Source organism: Scyliorhinus canicula, chromosome 12 (assembly GCF_902713615.1).
Source record: "Scyliorhinus canicula chromosome 12, sScyCan1.1, whole genome shotgun sequence".
Taxonomy (NCBI): Eukaryota; Metazoa; Chordata; class Chondrichthyes; order Carcharhiniformes; family Scyliorhinidae; genus Scyliorhinus; species Scyliorhinus canicula.
The window spans coordinates 93,400,659-93,422,702 of record NC_052157.1 but is presented as its reverse complement, the minus strand read 5'-3'; the positions used below and the strand labels follow the sequence as shown (position 1 = coordinate 93,422,702).

The following is a 22,044-nucleotide window of genomic DNA, read 5'->3' as shown; positions in this document are numbered from 1 at the left end:
TTTCCATTTGCAAGGGCATCCATCGACACGTTGTTCCATGTTACCAAGCCAAATGTTTTCTCGTTTGCCACAGTGTCCTAAATTTTATGTGGCTGTACTTTATTTAAACAATCTGTCTTGTCAAACGCCAGCTAAAATTAATGTGCAGAGCATCAACTCCACTAACTTCATCAACCTTCATCACTTCTTAAAATAATTCAATAACATTTGTGAGACAAGGTATTTCATTAATGCTAGTGATCCCTGGCGAATCCATACCTTGAATGAAAGTTGATCCTGTCTCTCAGGATTGATTCCACTAATTTGTCCACCAATGCGGTAAGAGGAACTGAACTCTAATTGTTTGGCATTTCCTTCAATTCGTGTTTAAACAATAAAACTACTTTTGCATTACGCCAGTCATCTCGTACCTCCTCTGTACGGAGCGATGATTGGAAATATTCCTGAGAGCATCGGATATCTCGTCTCTGACCTGATCCAGCACCTCCCAAACAATCGTTAGGGCCCTGGCCGCTTATCAACGTTAACTTATTCCAACCATTCGAGTATATCCTTTCTCATGATTATCCCACCAGAAACTTCACAGTTCTCCTCCTGAACTGCAAAATCTGCATCCTCCGTTTCATTTGTAAACACGTAGATGGAACATTAATTTATAAACCTCCCGACAGTAACCTACACACTCGTTACCTTCTCACATTTCCCACCGTTTGCGTAAACAACCTGCTGCCATTACTAGATTGGGCAACTTTATAAAACTCTATTTAACGTCGAGAAATACAACTTCACAAATTGTATTAGCTCCCTTTTTTTCTCCAACACCAGAAAGATCAGGATCTGTCCAATGTCGCTGAGAACACATTTTGGTTTCTATTAAAATTTACTTGCATTCTTCAGCAAAACGTGCATAAACGGACTAAGGAACATAGAACATACATTACAGAAGGAGGTCATTCTGCACAGCGAGTCTGCACCGACCCACTTAAGCTTTCATTTCCACCCTATCCCCGTAACCCAATAACCTTGTTGGTCGCTAAAGGGAATTTATCATGGACAATCCACCTAACCTGCACATTTTTGGACTGTGGGAAGAAACCAAAGCATCGGGAGAAAACCCACGCAGACACGTGGCGAACGTGCAGACTCCGCACAGACAGTGACCCAGTAGGGAATCGAACCTGGGACGCTGGCGCTGTGAAGCCACAGTGCTATCCACTTGTACTACCGCGCTACCCATGAAATACATGGACGACTAGCCAAATTTGCACTGCCTTTTCGAGAAAAAGGTGACGGCTCTTGTTATTGAACTTAACCATCGAAATTGTGAAGATAGGGGGCGTCGACGTTGATAGATTGGGCAGTGTTATGTCGAGGGATCACAGTGGATAGGTAATAACAACACTGAAGGAAGGAATGGAGAAACTGCAAGAGCTGTTTATTCCTCTCTGGCACAAAATCAAAATAATCCATGTTTACAATGGAGATTAGATATTATCGGATCCAAGAAAGACTCATAGATTTTCCAAGAAAAAATATTACGCGTTAGGATTGGGAGAAGTTTAGAACAGAGCAAAAATAGGCCAAGGAATTGATTAAGAAGGGGAATTTAAATACGGAAGTCTACTTGCAGGAAGTATAGAGACTGACACCAAGAGTTTCTATATGGATGTGATAAGAAATTGCGATTTGTGAAGAAGAATGTAGGACGCTTCCTCCAGACAGAATTGTTGGATTGTATAATGACTCCTGTGTCCCACAGGCAGGGGCGGCACGGCAGCTCCGTGGTCAGCACTTTTGCCTCACAGCACGAGAGTCCCAGGATCGATTCCTGTCTTGGGCAAATGTCTGTGCGGAGACTGCACGTTCTCCGCGTGTCTGCATGTGTTTCTTGTGGGTGCTCCCGTTTCCACCCACAGTACAAAGATGTTGAGGTGAAGTGGATTGGCCATGCTAATTTGTCATTAGCACACAAAAGCGGGAATAGAGTGGAGGTACGGGATGCTCTTTCCAAGGGCCTGTGTGGCCTTGATGGGCCGAATCGTCTCTTTCTGCACTGGAAATTTTATGATTCAATTATTCTCTCAGCAACGGAATACATACATTGGTTCTGTCCTCACAAAAGAGGACACGAATCAGATACGACAAATGTTGAAGAATGCAATATTTTGCGAGAAGGAAGGTTTGAAGGAGTTTAGTATTAGCAGATACATGGTGCTGGGAAAACTGATGGGATTTAAGGCTGATTATCGACATCTCACAGTACTTAAGGAAGTGGCTCTATAAATATTGCATGCGTTAGTGGTCATCATACAGGATTTGCTTTTGTGCCAGAGAGCAAAAACAGCTCTTGCAGTTCCTCCATGCCTTTCTTATGTGTTTGTCATTGCCGATCCAGTGTTATCCCTTTACAAAACGCTCCGCAATCTACCAACGCCAACAAACGCCTCATATTTTCATAGTTTCGGCGTTGAAGTTAAATAACTAGATTCTATAGACTATTCAGGCTTCCATGCAGATTGGAGGGTAGCTAATACCACTTCAATATTCAAAAAATAATGTAAAGAGAAAACAGGAAATTATAGACCAGTAAGGCTTACGTTGGGAATGGGGAATATTCCCGAATCTATTATTAAGAACTTTACAGCGTTGCATTTAGGAAACAGTGGTGGGATGAGACAGGGTCAGCGTGGATTTATGAAGGGGAAATGATGCTTGCCAAATCTACGGAATGCTTAGAAGATGTTCTTGTCAGCGTTGACAAGGGGGGGGGGGGGAGAGTCGATGCAGCATAGTTGGATTTACGCGAAATGTAAGAGATAATCCTGCGAGATTTAAGCTCATGAACTGGGAGAAGTGTTTCGAGATGGATAGAAAACTGGTTGGCATAAAGGAATTTTCGGTCGGAATTAACGGTTCTTTTTCAGCTTGCAGGCAGTAACTAGCGGGGTGCCACTGGTATCGGTGCTTGGTCACCAGTTATTCAGAATATATGTATGTATATATATATATATGATTTGGATGAGGCAACAAAATATAACATCTCAAAGTGTGCAGAGAATACCAAGTTATTTGGGAGGATGAAATGTGACAAGGATGCAGAATTCCTGCAGCATCATCTGGACAGGTTGGGTAAATGGTCAAATCACTGGCAGATGCAATAGAATTTGAACAAATGTGAGTTTCTTCACTTTGGTAGCAAAAAAACAAGAAGGCAGATTACTTCCTGAATTGCTGCAAATCAGGAAACGGGAGTCTGCAGCGGCACCAGGATGTCCTCGTGCACCAGTCGCTGAAGGTAAGCATGCTTGCATAAGGCGGGAAAGAAGGCAAATAGTATGTTGATTTTCATTGTAAGGGTTTTCGAGAACAGGAACATGGGTGTACCTTTGCATTTATTCAGGGCATTGGTGAGGCCACGTGTAGAATATTGCGTGCAGTTTTCGTCTGATATTCTGAAGACGGATGTTCTTGCTCTCGAGGCTTTGCAGCAAAAATGTTTTGGAGGCTGATCCCGGGGATGGCGGAAAAGACGTATGAAGAGATGGTGACCAGATTACAATTGTTAGCTTCGGAGTTTAGACCAATGAGACTTATAAAATTCTTAGAGCATTAGGTAGTGTAAATGCACGGAGGATATTCTCGATGGTTGATGTATCCAGAACCAGGGGTGACAGTCTGAGGAGTCGGCGTATACCATATCAGACAGAGATAACGAGACATCTGTTCACCCAAAGAATTGCGAGACTGTGAAAATCATCAACACAGGGAATTGTTCAGGATATGAAATTGAATACATTCAAGATGCGGCTAGATATTGCACAAGAGGTGAATGGAATCAACCGTTATGCGAAGAATGCAAGATTACGCTATTGTGTGGGACGATGAGCTGTGATCGTGACGAATGGCGGAGGAGGCTCAAGGTGCCGATTGGTCTCCACCTGCACATATCTTCTATGATTCTATGTTTCTATGAATATTGACTTTTGATCTACAATTAAAACCTTTATTAAAACATGCACACCATTGAATTTAAACAGACTGACCAGTGATTTTTGTGAAGGTTTTTGTGGACTTCCATTTTACACTCAACAATTCTGGTGCACATCGTTCAGATCGAGAAAACGTGAGTTTGTATGAAAAGACATAATAAGACAAAGGATAAGTATACCCCGCAGAGCAAGAGTTATAGCTGGGGGAAGGGCAATTATGATGCCATTAGACATGACTTAGGATGTGTTGGTTGGAGAAGTAGGCTGCAAGGGCTGGGCACACTGGATATGTGGAGCTTGTTCAAGGAACAGCTATTGCATGTTCTTGATAAGTACGTACCAGTCAGGCAGGGAGGAAGGGGTCGAGCGAGGGAACCGTGGTTTACCAAAGAAGTGGAATCTCTTGTTAAGAGGAAGAAGGAGGCCTATGTGAAGATGAGGCGTGAAGTTTCAGTTGGGGCGCTTGATAGTTACAAGGAAGCGAGGAAGGATCTAAAGAGAGAGCTGAGACGAGCAAGGAGGGGACATGAGAAGTCTTTGGCAGGTAGGATCAAGGAAAACCCAAAAGCTTTCTATAGGTATGTCAGGAATAAAAGAATGACTAGGGTAAGAGTAGGGCCAGTCAAGGACAGTGGTGGGAAGTTGTGTGTGGAGGCTGAGGAGATAAGCGAGATACTAAATGAATACTTTTCGTCAGTATTCACTCAAGAAAAAGATAATATTGTGGAGGAGAATGCTGAGACCCAGGCTATTAGAATAGATGGCATTGAGGTGCGTAGGGAAGAAGTGTTGGCAATTCTGGACAAGGTGAAAATAGATAAGTCCCCGGGGCCGGATGGGATTTATCCTAGGATTCTCTGGGAAGCCAGGGAAGAGATTGCTGAGCCTTTGGCTTTGATTTTTAGGTCATCATTGGCTACAGGAATAGTGCCAGAGGACTGGAGGATAGCAAATGTGGTCCCTTTGTTCAAGAAGGGGAGTAGAGATAACCCCAGTAACTATAGGCCGGTGAGCCTAACGTCTGTGGTGGGTAAAGTCTTGGAGAGGATTATAAAAGATACGATTTATAATCATCTAGATAGGAATAATATGATTAGGGATAGTCAGCATGGTTTTGTGAAGGGTAGGTCATGCCTCACAAACCTTATCGAGTTCTTTGAGAAGGTGACTGAACAGGTAGACGAGGGTAGAGCAGTTGATGTGGTGTATATGGATTTCAGTAAAGCGTTTGATAAGGTTCCCCACGGTCGGCTATTGCAGAAAATACGGAGGCTGGGGATTGAGGGTGATTTAGAGATGTGGATCAGAAATTGGCTAGTTGAAAGAAGACAGAGAGTGGTAGTTGATGGGAAATGTTCAGAATGGAGTTCAGTTACGAGTGGCGTACCACAAGGATCTGTTCTGGGGCCGTTGCTGTTTGTCATTTTTATAAATGACCTAGAGGAGGGCGCAGAAGGATGGGTGAGTAAATTTGCAGACGACACTAAAGTCGGTGGAGTTGTAGACAGTGCGGAAGGATGTTGCAGGTTACAGAGGGACATAGATAAGCTGCAGAGCTGGGCTGAGAGGTGGCAAATTGAGTTTAATGTGGAGAAGTGTGAGGTGATTCACTTTGGAAAGAATAACAGGAATGCGGAATATTTGGCTAATGGTAAAATTCTTGGTAGTGTGGATGAGCAGAGGGATCTCGGTGTCCATGTACATAGATCCCTGAAAGTTGCCACCCAGGTTGATAGGGTTGTGAAGAAGGCCTATGGTGTGTTGGCCTTTATTGGTAGAGGGATTGAGTTCCGGAGCCATGAGGTCATGATGCAGCTGTACCAAACTCTGGTACGGCCGCATTTGGAGTATTGCGTACAGTTCTGGTCGCCTCATTATAGGAAGGACGTGGAAGCTTTGGAACGGGTGCAGAGGAGATTTACCAGGATGTTGCCTGGTATGGAGGGAAAATCTTATGAGGAAAGGCTGATGGACTTGAGGTTGTTTTCGTTAGAGAGAAGAAGGTTAAGAGGTGACTTAATAGAGGCATACAAAATGATCAGAGGGTTAGATAGGGTGGACAGCGAGAGCCTTCTCCCGCGGATGGAGGTGGCTAGCACGAGGGGACATAGCCTTAAATTGAGGGGTAATAGATATAGGACAGAGGTCAGAGGTGGTTTTTTTACGCAAAGAGTGGTGAGGCCGTGGAATGCCCTACCTGCAACAGTAGTGAACTCGCCAACATTGAGGGCATTTAAAAATTTATTGGATAAGCATATGGATGATAAGGGCATAGTGTAGTTAGATGGCCTTTAGTTTTTTTTTTTCCATGTCGGTGCAACATCGAGGGCCGAAGGGCCTGTACTGCGCTGTATCGTTCTATGTTCTATGTTCTAAGTCAATCCGCTAAGAATTAATTTTTCACAGAGCGAGGTGTCTTACCAACTCAAAGCGTAACGATTCCTTCCACTGTTCGTCCGTTAATTATTTTTACCACATTCTGAAGAACAAATCACTCCCCGCCTTTTAAGGCACACTGAATATATGAATGCAGTGGAAAGTTATTGAATAACATTATTTTCATCTGCACATTATGTTCTCCGATGTATACTTTGTTATTCCGAAGATAACTTCTTGCTCTGGATGTCATGCTATTTTATTCCGCGTTTATCTCGCTTGGAGATCTACCAGAAAGGTAGCATATCACATTTTACTTTGGTTTCTTGAATTTTGTTTTATTCTCCCTTTTCGATCAAGAGCGGATGCAATGTTTGAATGTCGTCCCTTTCGGAAGACCCTACTTCGCATGAATATAAACTTTATCGGCTTCAAAGGACTCCCTTTGTCTGAAGTCCCATTTTTTCCTCAGTACAGTTACTTCAATTTTTTTCACATTGGTACTTTGCTCAACAATTTGACGGAATAATGATTTTAAAATCACACTCATAATTCAGATCGCTCTTTCATATGCTAGTTTTCTGATTCAAATGTTATGCTTCCATTGTCACGCTCATAAACACTTTTGTATTGCAAAAGTAGAAACATTTATCTGTTTTATGTGCGAAACAGTTCCACAAGCGTACACAGATGCACACACCACAGCTACACACACGCACACATTATATTTTCTAGTTTCCTTGTTCGCTACAATATGTCAATTAAGTGATCCTATACGTAGTACAATTCCAGGGGGTACGCTACACGATGGATCTTGATTTCGTGGAAACCATAATTGTACATTACTTTCAGAAGTGAGCTTAGAAAGTTCTTAGAGAAGTTCCGTTACAAAATACGCATTCCCTTGCTATCCGAAGGAACGTATAATATGTCCGTGACGTGGGGAAGAGAACGCTTTCGGAGTATTGGAATATTTGTTAATTATATCGTTAACCTTCCATATTTTGCTCCTACAGTTATAGCCACAGGCACAGTCAGGGACGAGTGCATTAAGGGAGGGTGTGTAGCCCCTACAGTCTAAAAGTTCCCCCGCGATAAGAGGCTTTAGAAGGGTGCGCGATCAACCCTAAATTAGCAACATAACAAGGACGTCATAACCTTGTAGTTAGATAGGCTTGCAGGCACGGATGAGCCTGCCTAAATTGGCCAACGGAGCAGGATAACTCCGTTTAAATTCATGACTGAATAAAGTGGTCCAGGACTCTTTCGCCAAATGAACGATAATCGCACGGATCATTAACTGCCAATAGTGTTAGAGATGGGTAATACGTTAGAAACAACCTCTGATATTGGAAGTGCGCTTCAAGCCTTGTGTGTACAATATCCGGAATATTCCAAGCAACTGAGACAATTGTCAGGAGAATTACATAAAAATTGAGGCAAATAAAAATGGCCACTGGGGGAATACTAATGCATTAAAATTGGGTATAAAATTGACAGAGAAATGAATTGTTAAAACAACCAAGGTCAGAAAAAAAAGGAATGCACGGATCATTAACTGCCAATAGTGTTAGAGATGGGTAATACGTTAGAAACAACCTCTGATATTGGAAGTGCGCTTCAAGCCTTGTGTGTACAATATCCGGAATATTCCAAGCAACTGAGACAATTGTCAGGAGAATTACATAAAAATTTAGGCAAAGAAAAATGGCCACTGGGGGAATACTAATGCATTAAAATTCGGTATAAAATTGACAGAGAAATGAATTGTTAAAACAACCAAGGTCAGAAAAAAAAGGAATGCACATACGTGAAAAGAACCAAGTCATTAGGCTATCCACCTTGAATCTATATATTAATCCATGTGAGTTTAAGCTTTAGTGGGATAAGGTGCTGTCAGGGACTGCGTAGTTCCCAGATCTTATCGCCCAGAATTCTGACATAATAAACTGTTTTGTTACTGATACTCAGGGCTTCGTGTGAATATTTTAACCCCGAACATTTATTGTAAGTCTGGAAGGATGTTGCTGAGCTGGACGCCGCTCGTGCTGGTGGACAAGGCGAGTAGTCAAACCTTTGAGCGCCAAAAAATAGAGTCACTCGGCAAGGCAGACGGACGGTGAAGTAACATCCAACGAATCTGGTATCAAGGCCAAATGAGTAACACAGTCAGTTTAAAAGTTTTAGTTTTTTTTGTTTTTAAAGAGCAAAATACTCTGGTTAAAAAAAACAACGATCAAAGATGGGTGTGATTTCTGTGGAATAGAGGAAAATGGTGAGATACATAGAAGTAAAGATAAGACAAATAAAGTTAGAAGCACAAATGACATAAATTAAACCTTCACACCATTTGGAAAACACGGAATTGAGCTCTGATTCCTTAAAGATAGCAATAAAGCGGGTAAAGATAGCGGCAGTACAGATTGTGCAAACTGGAAAAAGACACCACAAAACTGCCAACAATTACGGCTAACGACTGTCCCGGAATGTCTTAAGGAGAGAAAAAAAATCAAATTAAGTGAAGTCCAAAAGATCAGAAAGAGGCTAAAACACTCAATTAGTTTTGTTCAGGAATATCTGAGGATGACTAATCCCCTCTCCCAAAACGAAAAAATGTAGAGGAAAATCAATACAAGATCACGGTTAGAAACTTAACAATGGATACATGTCGAGAATAACTTCAGATCGTTCCAAGCCGTCCAGATAAATTCGGCAGTAATTCAACTCATTTGAAATAAAAGAAAAATAAACATCCAGTAATGTCTCTTTCCAAAAACCGGTTAAATAACGAACATTGAAAATTGAAAAAAAGGATGGATAATGTTTGAGGTCACGTAGCGGATGGAGATGGCATCATGCCAAGTTCTTCACCACTTTCGATTCTGTGCGAAAAGTTAACCATTTCAGCAAGCATGTCATCTGCACAAAGAAATATACCTCTCTAAGAATAGCTAATGCCTCTAAAATTAATCAGTGGACATTGATCTAAATGGAATGACACAGGAAGGAGAATGAAAAATTGTGTTCAGTGTTTTAATTGTGCTCTATTTTAGAGAAAGAGTGAGAGGGTTAGAGAGAGAGAGCCAGAGACAGAGACAGAAAGAGGGACTGATAGAGACAACGAAAGTTGAGAGAGCGAAAGAGAGCGAGTCAGGGAGAGACAGAGACGGGGAGAGATAGTTAGATAAATAGAAAGAGCGACAAGAGTTCCATAGACAGACAGAGTTACGTAGAGAGATAGGCAGAGAGAGACAGAGAGAGAGAGACAGAGAGAGAGGGGGATTTTAGGCATCTAAACTTTGTTCTGAACTATTCACCGTCTCTGTATTCAGACTTTGACTTCAGACTTTGACTAGTAAAAGTTTTGTTACGAGCTGTGATTATTTGAACGCTTCAAATTGTCTACGTATTGCCTTTAAAGATTGTAGTTTGAGTACAATTAACAATTTTTTTCTTTTCAAAGGCTATCATTGGCATTTCCAGGGTCATTTTGATACACAAGGAATTTTAATCAGGGTGCAAAATCACGTATGTGAGAATAAGAAAATATTAGTTTTATGGTGTTCAGTGGAGGTTAGGATAGTTGAAATACACATGACAAATATGATCAAGGCGGTGTTTCATTAGTTCAGGGTTAAAACTTCCCTGCCATAAATAATCATCAGCAGGGTAAAACTAACCTGTCTCACAACGCAGATGTTTTAATTATGAGACTGCAGAATTATGTATAAACAACAGATGGGTAAATGAAATATGTCTATGATCATGCTCGTCTGGGAAAGGGCCACGATACAGCGCACAATTGGTTCAGTCAGAGATTCAATAACATATTGTGTTTGCTGAAAGACTTGATAACGGGAATTTGGCAGCACTCCAATTTTTATTCCCAGTCCATTTGAGTGAAAAATATAAAAACACGGTGGATATGCGAATGGCATCATTCCAATTTATCCACCCACTATAAGCCCCTTTTTATCTCTGCAAGAAAAATAACCCTTTCAACAAGCTTTTGAGTATAATCTAGAAGATGTCTTGACAATCACATGCTGGGTTTGCCTATGAGCTCTGGCCCTTTTAATTCTGATAAAGTAATTAAAAGTCCACACAGCTGAATATGCATTTTACTTGCAACTTACAAATCTTAAGTTTTGAATTTTCAGGTTTGTTTCAGATTAATTAAGCCACTCTGTCCCATGCAGAATGGATCTTTGAGCAAGAACACCCTGGACACAATTGCATGTCACTTATCAAGGACGATTTATCTGTCTGGGAGGACCTATCGGATGCCCCTCTTAAGGACCCAGACCTGACCTTGTTCACAGATGGAAGTGCTTCCATCGGTGAAAGGGGGTGCGGTTATCAGGATATGCTATATTCAACCAGGGTGGGGAGACAGTAGAATCAGCAGCATTTGAAACTCCATTCTCGGCCCAGCAAGCAGAATTGTTTGCGCTAATACGTGCATGTGCACTAGGAACAGGCAAAAAAGTAAATATATATACAGACTACAGGTATGCCTTTGGAGTTGTGCATGACTTTGGACAATTATGGAAGAATAGAGGATTCTTAACATCAGCTGGAACTCCGATTTCCACCAGCAGCTGGTGACCCAGTTACTCCAAGCTCTTATGCTCCCAGAAAAGGTAGCAGTGATAAAGTGTACTGCCCATACAAAAGGAAAAACTCAAATAGATGAAAGAAATAGGCAGGCAGACGATCAAGCAAAAGAAGCCTCCCATTCAAAGGAAATGGTGGTGCCTGAAATGATGAGCCAGAGTAAAAGCTCAAAATGCTAGTCTCTACAGGAGGACGCTCCTGCTCGCGATAACATTTATGGGAAGAATTAGGATGTACATATGATAAAGAAAATAAGCTGTGGGTCACCCCAGCAGGGCAGACATGTGTGCCCGATGCGTTGGCAGCCTGGGTGGCCGAACGTGTACACTTTGCAACTCACTGTGGTGCTCGCGCTACAGGTGATATATTGTTTAAAACCTGGTGCCATCCCAGACTGCAGGAGATATCCCAACGAATTAGCAGTCGCTGCTTGATATGTCAGCAGTATAACCCTGGGGAGGCTGTCCCCTGCGAGCAGGGGAAAACACGATTGCCCGAGTGTCCCTTTAAGACCCTTCAACTGGACTACATTGATTTAGAACGATGTATATGTTATAAGCATGTATTAGTGATTATTGATGTGTTTAGTAAATGGATAGAGGCGTATCCTACTGTAGATAATAAAGTTCTTATGCATGAAATTGTACCAGGGTTTGAAATTCCATATCGTTTAAGCTCCGGTAATGGACCTCACTTTGTGGGACAGATCAATAAAGAATTCTGCACTCAACTGGGAATTAAACAGCATTTGCAATGTGCCTACCGGTCCGAAACAGCTGGGATGGTGGAAAAGCTAACCAGACTTTAAAGACTAAGCTTTTTAAATTACAAGCTGAGACTGGAGCCACTTGGCTCAAAATATTATCTATTGCACTCTTTCAAATAAGAGCTACCCCAGCAGGAAATCCTGTATGGAAGACCTCTCCGCACTCCATGGGATTGTGAGATTCCCGAAGAGGTCTAGTTCCACCACATGACTACAGAAATGGCTAATTACATAATAGCCTTGACTAAAGTATTAATGTGTCTCCACTTACGAATACATGCCGCACAAGAGAAATGCCACCCTTAGCTAGCTCCGATATTGTGCAACCAGGAGATCATGTGCTGATCCGCAATTGGACGCGGAAGGGGTTGGAACAACGTTAGGAGGGACCGTTCCAAGTTCTCCTAACCACGTCCACGGCTGTCAAAGTTGAAGGACGCAAAGCGTGGATTCACACCCACCACTGTAAACTAGTTAAGTTTTCGTGATTATTAACTCTCGTTTTAAGTTGTAGGTACATACGACCTTACTCGGACTAGGAGCAGGACCCCACGATGAAGCTGCTCTTTTTACTCGTGGTCCTCGCCAGCGCCATCCAGTTTACACACACTAGCGTCCGACTATGTAGACCTGGCGGACGAATTCTGCACCTTTGTCGCGAGGACACCTTTAGCTGTGCCAACAGCACCACAGATGAGACCTTGTGGACGACGACCCCGGTAGATACCTGCACCACCATCATTCATCAAGATGAGCAGAGGCCTCGCTTCCTGACTACCAGTGGATCACTGACCTGCGATCGCTACGCTTGCCAGTGGGACTACTGGTGTATGAGGAAAGGCAAGCCACGAGTTCCTGAATTTATGACTATTCATACACATCCGCCTATCAGGATGAAGCGGGCAATGCACCATCTGACTGCTAACTCGTTTTTGTTCATGACCTACGGGGTAAAGAGACTCCTTCAGTCTTCCTCGGACGATTGGTGGGGATGGTTGTGGTCTAGCTCCGGGACCACCTATCTGTTTCATAGATTAATTATCTTTATTGTTGTTTGCATTTTGCTATGTATCATTGCAACCTGCGTGAAATGCTTTTGTAATCGTTTAGGAGCCTTTGGGATGCCACAGATGCTGCAGTGGCTTCCCCAGTTAAACAAGCAGGTTGGCAACTTAGACAACTTAGTAGGTACCGAAAATGTGTATGAGGACGTTAGACCAAAGGATGATTTCCCGGAGGAATTCCTCAGACTCTCAAGGATAAGCCCCTGAGGGCTGTGTGATCATGGAATGATCAAAGAGGAGAATGAGGATTTGAAGCAAGGGTTAATAGCCAGAAAGAGCCAGAATTAATGGGATACATTAGTGGAAAATTACAAGTGCAAGAGATTGTTATTGAAGCCATTGAAGGAGAATGAACTTTCTGAGATAAGGGAGTTGATATTTGAAGTCGTGAGCCGACACATGACTGTAAGCCGAATAGCCTTGAGAGAGAAGGAGCATGGGTGGATGACAGGATATGAAATGTGGGAGCCCCTTGCAACTATGGTTAACACCTGCTAATTAAGCTAAGACTGCTACATACTCATCTGCCAATAGATAACCTCAAAGTCTGTAAAATCATGTATTGGAACTATGGCAATTACAAATTTATGCTTTGTAATGGAGGCGAGCTGAAGTGAATGTAAGGGACAGCCCCCTAATATTACATATTAAAAAAGGATGATTTGAGCAATACTTTGGCACTTTCCGTGGTGGTTCTCCGGAATACATAGAGAGTGGCCCCAATCGTAATAAAGAATATTCTGAAGTACGGACGTGTTCGAGATTGTTTCTTCCGGACTGAGAGACAAGTGAATTAGAGACGCATTCACAACTACACCGCCGATCACGAAACATTGGTATCGATTACAGTAACTGACCTCTTCTGCTCTGGTGGTTATTCCTCAGCAGCTGCCAATCACGTTGTCTTCCAATCCCAAACAGCCTGATTCTACTCCCTTTCCAAAGGTCACAAGCAGGACTGCCGCGATAGGCTCATCGTTTCAACCTACTCCTGGACCACCGAGTTAATTTCTTTCTATCATCTTCTCCAGTCCCTTTCCATCCTACATCCACGATTTCACTGTTGCCCTACATCATCTTAAAGACGCAGTTATTCGCCCTTCACAGCCTGCTCTTTACTGTGAAATCCCAATCCCTCTCTACTTCGTTCACCACAATGATATGATGTCTCTCGGCTTCTTGCTCGATCAGATGGCTGGACATTCCCCATCCACGACCACTGGTTTCCGTCTTGTTGCGCAATGTTCTCAGTGCGCAATCTCTCTTTTGACACGTATCACCTCAGTCGAACCAAATGCCTTGCCATGTCTACTCACCAGCGTCACAGTTTTGCCTGTCTCTTCATGGGGTATGTGGAACATTCCTTTTTGCAGTGATATTCCGTCCACATCACATACGCTGATTGGTACACCGACACCTGTTGACGTGCCACTTCACATACCCGTTTAAACCTGTGCACGGTATAAATTTTGCTTCTAAACTCCACTCTTTGGTCACATTTGTACGGTCCATTTCCAACACGTTTCCATTGCCTGGACGTCTCTGTACCTATTGGTGGGGATAGACTGCCGACCAGGATCTATTACTAGCTCGCCGACTTTAGTTTATCACAATACACATACTGTCTTGTCTTCATCCTATTCTGCCAGTTCCGTCACCTCCGTCGCATCCGTTGCAATGATTCCACATTCCAAAATGGTGCTGCTGCTATGCCTTGTTTCTTGCTTCATCGTGGTTTCCAACCACTATGGCCGACAGGGTGTCTCAAAGGCAGCACGGACAACACTTGTCTTTACGAGTGACAACCGCAGATAATTTTAAACTCCACGAGCTCTGAATCAGCGATGCATGCACATTTCTCTTTTTTCTTCTAATTTGAACTCTGTGAAGGAGACAGATGATAAATTTAATGAATGTTCGGAAAACGTTGTAGAGATGCATCACGTTAATGCATTTAGAATCACAGTACATTGAGGGTTTTCTATCCGTACACAGAACTTGATCAGTGAGGACATGAGTGACTTTTTTCTACATGTAAAAACGCACTTACACAAATAGCTGCTGAGTTTGGTTGCACTCATGCTGCGTGTGAAGAGGATGGTGTTGTTCAGTAAGAATACAACAATGCGAATGATAGAAACTGTTAAAAGAATGTCGTGGCAACTTAAGGCGTCTAAAGCAGGAAGGGTCTCAACGTGTGCAATGTTGAGAACATGGGTTGCCGTGGCCAATGGTTAGAAACATTGTCATTTTGAAAACAAGGCAACCCATTTTTATTTCACTGTACTGACGATCGGGAACGAGACAATTCGATCACAATTGAACCTGAACCTGGCTTTGTGTTGGAGTTGAGAAGAAACATTTTCGTTTGAGCTCAAATATATGCTTCAAAGCCGGTACGATCCTAACAAATAACGAGTTGCATTATCCGATTTCATGTGTTTTGGTATTTAGGAGGGCATTTCAAACTGCAGTGCAGAAGAAATATTATAGAAAATGTGAAACGCTGTATCATCCACCCACCTCCACAATATTCCCTTCTACCTACCCTCCGCACTCACCCAGAATTTCATGAAAGACGTCTTGGTTCATAATGCTGCCTCAGAGCGCCATGGACCAAGGTTCAATGCAGGCCTTGACGTCACTGTCAGTGTGCAGTTTCCACGTTTTCCTTTATCTGCATGGGTTCCGGGCTGCTGATCCACTTTTCTCCCAAAGCTCACATGTGTGCAGATGAAGCATATTGGTCGTGCCCAGTTTCGCCTTAATGTACAAACGTTAGGTGTGATCACGGTGGGCAGCACGGTGGCCTAGTGGTTAGCACAACCGCCTCACCGCGCTGAGGTCCCAGGTTCGATCCAAGCTCTGGGTCACTGTCCGTGTGGAGTTTGCACATTATCCCCGTGTCTGCGTGGGTTTCGCCCCCACAACCCAAAAATGTGCAGAGTAGGTGGATTGGCCACGCTAAATTGCCCCTTCATTGGAAAAAATAATTGGCTAATCTAAATTTTAAAAAAAAAAGTGTGATCACGGCGATCGGGCGAGAGAGTGGGCCAAGAACGACTACGGTTTTTCTGGGTCGGTACGGTCTCGATAGTTCGAACGGCTTCCTCCAGCAATGTACTATTCCATATTCAAAAGTTTTAATTGCTAACTTTAGATCATGGTGATTTTATCAACCTCTCGGACGAGCCTTGTAGATGTAGGCCGTAAAACAAGTGCGTACGATCTCGCACTTTAACATATGTTCTGAAACACTGGAAAACGGTTATGCCAGTGACCCTCAATGCTTGTCCAGAAAAATCGTGCTCGAAATTTACTCTTTGCCAACCACAGCAACCGAGATGATCGCCGTTGAGTCTATTAATTTCGAATTCAAATCGGCATCAGTTTCTTTATTTTTGTGCGTAATTATGCTTTCTTGGTTTCATTAAGTCCAAGGTCTGTGGAACAACGTCCATTGAATAACGTGGGTGGTAAATTTCGACATCCATGCCAAATATACGAAGGACACAAATCAGCCGACTGACGGAACGACACATAATATGTTACGTCATGTTATAAAAGTAGAGTATTGGGTGAGATAACATTTCGAGCTGTTAAAGAAAACAGATAGCCGACACAGAATCTGTCAGTAAATGTCGTTGTCATGTACTTTTCCATTCCATCACTAACCACTCAAATTTGAAATACCATTATCTTTTTCATTGAATGTCTCTTCTGCGAGAATGTAACATGCATAATTCAATGAGGTATTGGAACATACTGCGACCGAACAGCCACTAGTCGTGCCGACTACATGCATTTCCATTATTTTTCATAGAATACCAAATTCAATTTCAGTGCACGATACACTGAAAGAACAACGAAAATATGGATCAAGTAAAAACGACATTTTAACAAAATAGATTTCATAAAGGATTTTGTTTCCAACCAGAAACACATTTGTATGACTCAGGCGTGAAACATAGACAATCATAATAAAATGTCAATAGTTAGGTGCCTCTCCTTTTGCCAATAGAGATATGATTCATTTTCTATCCACCATAATGTAGCAAAGTTGAGATAGTTCGTGTGGAAAACCGCAGCAGCATATCTATATAGCTTCAGTTGAACTCACAAGATTTTTGAATTAACGGTCTAGTTCAGTGGGCTGAAATAACTGATTCCTGATGTAGAGCCAAACAAACAGCAGCGGTGGATTTCACATACCGCCAGAGGTTAATTATAAATGTCCACCTTCTCAACCATGTCTCTAAATGAGACAACTAATTGGAATGTATTTTCACCCATTACTTAACATCCCTGATGATCATATGCTGATTTTCCCTTTGAGGCGAGAGTTGAGTGGTCGTGAATTAACCTGAGAATCACCTTTCTTCAGGTTTGAGTGTTTGAAGCGACACATGCCACGGAAGAGTCAGAAGAGGAAGAAGTTAGTGACCAGAAAGAAGTCATTGACGTATTAACAAGCTCTTTTAAGCCTGGCCAACAATTCAGTTTATCTTCGATAATGATCAAGCTGACACGCAGGTGGGAGTGACGCCTGCTGTTATTGATAAGCCGGTGGAAAATCAGACAACTTAAGTGTGAGGGACTGGGATTTATCCCGATTGTATAGTAATAAGTTCCCAAAGTCCCACGTTAAGACAAGAAGAGAAATCAAAGAGTGAAGATAAAGTTCAAATTCAATTATCAGAAACGATTTTTGATCAGATGGTTGAAAAAGAATAAAAACAGATGGAAGATGAGGTGGATATTTTTAGATCAGGAACATTGGCGGAGATACAACAGAAAGTTATATAACGCAAGTATCAGAAAGTATACAGGAAAAAGGAATCTGCCTGTATACCAGAGCCTTATTACCGTAAACATTGTGTATTGATGAGAAAATGAAGACCTTTACAAATGCAGGTGGATGAAAAGTTGGCAGATATTGATCAAGACGTGTTGTCGGTAGGGTATAGAAAAGATTGGCGGCAGCTCTTCAATGGCAGCATTTGCTTCGCGTAATGTAAGTGATTTCTTGCGGAGTGGTCCTGTGTCATGGTTCCGTTGTCAGGGTCAAGTGAGGGTCTTTTGCGTGGCAAGGTCTGAGGTTGGGTCTGAGGGAGCGGCAACGTTGTCGAACGGAGGCGCGTGCCCAGTCGGGCCGACACCAGGGATAGGATAATTTAAAGAGTTTTTTGCTGGTGCTTTCGGTGATCGCTGGGTGGGAGGGCTCCAGTCCTGGGTTGATTCCTTGGCGGCTGGTCGCTGCTCGCTGTGGGGGGGGGGGGGGGGGAGGGGGGGGGGGGGGGCTCCGGCATGGGTGCGTGGCTGGCGGGCGGAAGCTGCCCGGTGGTGGGGCTCCGGTCTGCGGGCGGTCGCAGCTCGTGGAAGCACCTACGAGCAGCGACCGCCTGCCCAGGGACGGACCCCGTCAGGCGGTCGCTGCTCGTAGGTGCTCCGGTCAGCAATGGAAAAATACGGGATGCCATTGTGCATGGTCCAAGGTTTGTATCCTTGTTTATACAGTATATAGGCTGAAATAAATGTGAATGGCTGCGTGTCCAGGCAGTCGGAAATAAGCGGACTTCTACCATGGCAGGATTCGCACTCGGTTGCAGCGAACATGGGACGCCTCTCTAACACAAGCTCCTTGACAAGTGCACTGTGACACCACCCAACAACAATATTGAAAGTAAAGTATGCTAAAAGCTTGTCCAATGTAAGAAAATAAATAATAAACACACAGAGGAAAGCTGGATTCTGAGATACTTGAACAAATGGGTATCTTATTATTGCTTTGATTATTTGGTGCGTTGAAGAACAGACATCAATGGAAAGAATATCGAGCAAAGCCAAGCCGTTGGCAGTGACCCTCCTCCCCTCCTCCTCCCCGCACAGGCAAAATTGTGCATTAAGTTCTCCTTTATAAAAATTGTGAAGAATGAATGACCTTCGGATGCCAATATACTGCACGTAATTGTTTATATATCTAACTTCAAAATCGATTGTCTGTTCATCATGAAAATATATGCAATAAGGCAACAGAGGCTAACAGTATATTTTTCATCCGACGTGTACGCACGATTTACAAACTATGTTATTCAGGTTCGGGGCGGATTGCGCATAACAAAAACGTACGCACTTAGAAAGGTAATTCTCGGTGTTTTAGACAGACGACGATCAGTGCTCACCGCCTTCCTTTAATGCTGCTTGGCACTTGGATAACTCTGGATCGTGATAAACATTTTTAAATTACTTTTAAGAACTCTTTCAGCCATTGAAACATGTGGGTGGCACGGTAGCACAGTGGTTAGTCCGGTTGATTCACAGCGCCAGGACCCAGTGTTCGATCCCAACTTGTGTCACTGTCTGAAGAATCTGCACGTTCTCCCCGTGTCTGCGTGGGTTTGCTCGGAGTGCTGCCGTTTCCTCCCGCAGTCCCGAAAGACGTGCTTGATGGGTGAATTGGACATTCTGAATTCTGCCTCTGTGAACCGGGACTGTGGCGACATCGGCATCTTCACAGTAACTTTGTTGCAGTGTTGCTGTAAGCCTATTATGATACGGAAAGCATTATTGTTACATGTAGCCCTGATGTGAAAGTAGGAGACTGATAGATATATCACGTTCAGATTGACTTCTTGTAGGAGAACCAATTGAGCCTGAGTCCACCTTCCTAAACCTGTTCGCCTAATAGTTCAGTATCCACAAGTGACAATTGTTTACAATACGGATTTTATACACCATAACAAATTCAAGTTCCGAAATTGCAAAGAGTAACAAAACATTACCTCCTGCAACATTAGAATATACTCCACGTATTGCCTATGCACGTCTGGCATTATTATTTCAGTTGCTGTCTCCTAATCATCATGCTCCGCAAAACTGAACAGTATTTAACTGTTTATGTAAACCTCCTCCAATTGTGCATACTTCCAGATTTTAGCAGCTCAATGTCCTTCCCTTCAATGCGAACAAACTCACCTTTTCCAATTGAAGTTATTTCCTGGCCTAAAGTTATTTCTTCCAATCTAAATTGTCATTAACTCATTTCGCACTTGTCTCGGCGAATTTAAGCAAAAATGTACGTGCCTCACCGACAAAATCAATTCAAAGTCGGCGCTGAACTCAGCTCTTTAAAATGTAATCACATCGTTTTTTCATCATACAAGATCAGTCAGTCAAACGTCGTTCAAAAAATATTTTACTTTCCAGTAATAAAAGCCGCTCCCGTCCAATAATACATAAAGCTGAAGAGCCAAACAGGATCTGTCTTTTACAAAAAGGTATCTTTTATAAATCAAACATTGTCAAATGAACCTTGATTATTCCCCTGTTTTTAACATCTTAAAATATAGAACATAGAACATTACAGAGAACATTACAGCGCAGTACGGGCCCTTCGGCCCTCGATGTTGCGCCGACCTGTGAAACCATCTGAAGCCTATCTGACCTATTCTATTCCATTTTCATCCATATGTCTATCCAGTGACCACTTAAATGCCCTTAAACTGTTGCAGGCAGGGCGTTCCACACCCCTACTAGTCTCTGAGTAAAGAAACTGCCTGTGACATCTATCTTATATCTACTACCCCTCAATTTAAAGCTATGTCCCCTCGTGTTGGCCATCACCATCCGAGGAAAGAAACTCTCACTGTCCACCGTATCTAACCCTCTGAATACCTTATATGTCTCTATTAAGTCACCTCTCAGCCGTTTCCTCTCTAACGAAAACAAGCTCAAGTCCCTGAGCCTTTCCTCGTAAGACCTTCCCTCCATACCAGGCAACATCCTAGTAAATCTCCTCTGAACCATTTCCAAAGCTTCCACATCCTTCCGATAATGTGGTGACCAGAACTGCACGCAATACGTCAGCTGCAGCATGACCTTGTAGCTCCGAAACTCAATCCCCCTACTGATAAGGCTAGCACACCATATGCATTCTTAACAGCCCTATTAACCTGGGTGGCAACTTTCAGGGATTTATGTACCTGGATGCCGAGATCTCTCTATTCATCTACACTACCAAGAATCTTGCCTATGCCCAGTACTCTGCATTCCTGTTACTCCTTCCAAAGTGAACCACCTCACACTATTCCGCATTAAACTCCATCTGTATCTTCTCAGCCCAGCTCTGCAGCTTATCTATGTCCCACTGTATCCTATAACATCCTTCGGCACTATCCACAACTCCACCGACCTTCGTGTCATCTGCAAATTTACTAACCCATCCTTCTACACTCTCTTCCAGATCATTTATAAAAATGACAAACAGCAGTGGCCCCAAAACAGATCCTTGCGGTACACCACTAGTAACTGAACTCCAGGATTAACATTTGCCATCAAGCACCACCCTCTGTCTTCTTTCAGCTAGTGTTCTTGAAAATACAGAAAAATGTGTCATTTGAAACATGGAAGTCTGGCAATATCTGGTTTGAGAGGGTACAGGGAAAGATCCCACAAAAGTTTCATAGCAGCTTCAAAGAGCAGGGTTGTAAAATGCAGATTCTTGCTCACAAGCAGGCTAATCAAACACACCAGTCTCATGTGGTAAGCTAAAACAATGGCTCACACCTTCATGGAATTTAACTATCTCAGGAAGCATCTGAAAAAGCATGGATGAGAGTTTCAATTGCATTAAGTGACAAATGTTTAAAACAGGCAAGTCTTTCAAGTCATAACCAAGTTAAATTTTAGCATACCGCTAAAGGCAAAGTTTCACACCTTAATTGAAATAAACTCTCTTAGTAAACAGCTGGAAAGGATGGAAGATACTCAGTCAAATTTGGTGTCAAATTTAAAGTGTAAAATTCTATGAACATCAAACAATTAAAAGAAAATTGGAGACGACCTGGCTACGAGAAACATCATTTAAGTCAAAATCAAAGGCAAAGTTATGAGCTGGGGACAATTGGAAAATTAAACGATTTGAAATCACAGAATTAAAAGTAACACCTATTGAAACCAAAGCATTGTTTAATCAGATCTGAGAGGAGACGATATGCCCAAAATGAATAATTAGTTGTAGTAAGATGTTTACATCAAAGATACTTTAAACTATCAAAGTGAAACAAGCCCATTTACAAAAGTCGTTAAAACGTAATAACTCTCAGAAAGAGAATATAAACCCAGGGAGCAGAAGCAGAACAGCAACAGAGAGCACCAGCAACAGGAGAGAAGGGGAAGAGAACTGAGAGAGAGAGAGAGAGAGAGAGCTCGGTCATGGGAAAGACAAGACAAG

The 22,044-nt window shown here is 42.7% G+C and overlaps 1 protein-coding gene across 1 annotated transcript in view; it reads right to left on the bottom strand.

Moving 5' to 3' along the window:
* Positions 1-22,044, bottom strand: part of LOC119974296 (myosin-8) — a 263,344-nt gene that overhangs the window by 109,761 nt on the left and 131,539 nt on the right. Inside the window, exon 16 of the mRNA XM_038813068.1 lies at positions 18,995-19,030. Coding sequence (XP_038668996.1) covers positions 18,995-19,030 — 36 coding nt within the window. The remainder of the gene's footprint in view (positions 1-18,994; positions 19,031-22,044) is intronic.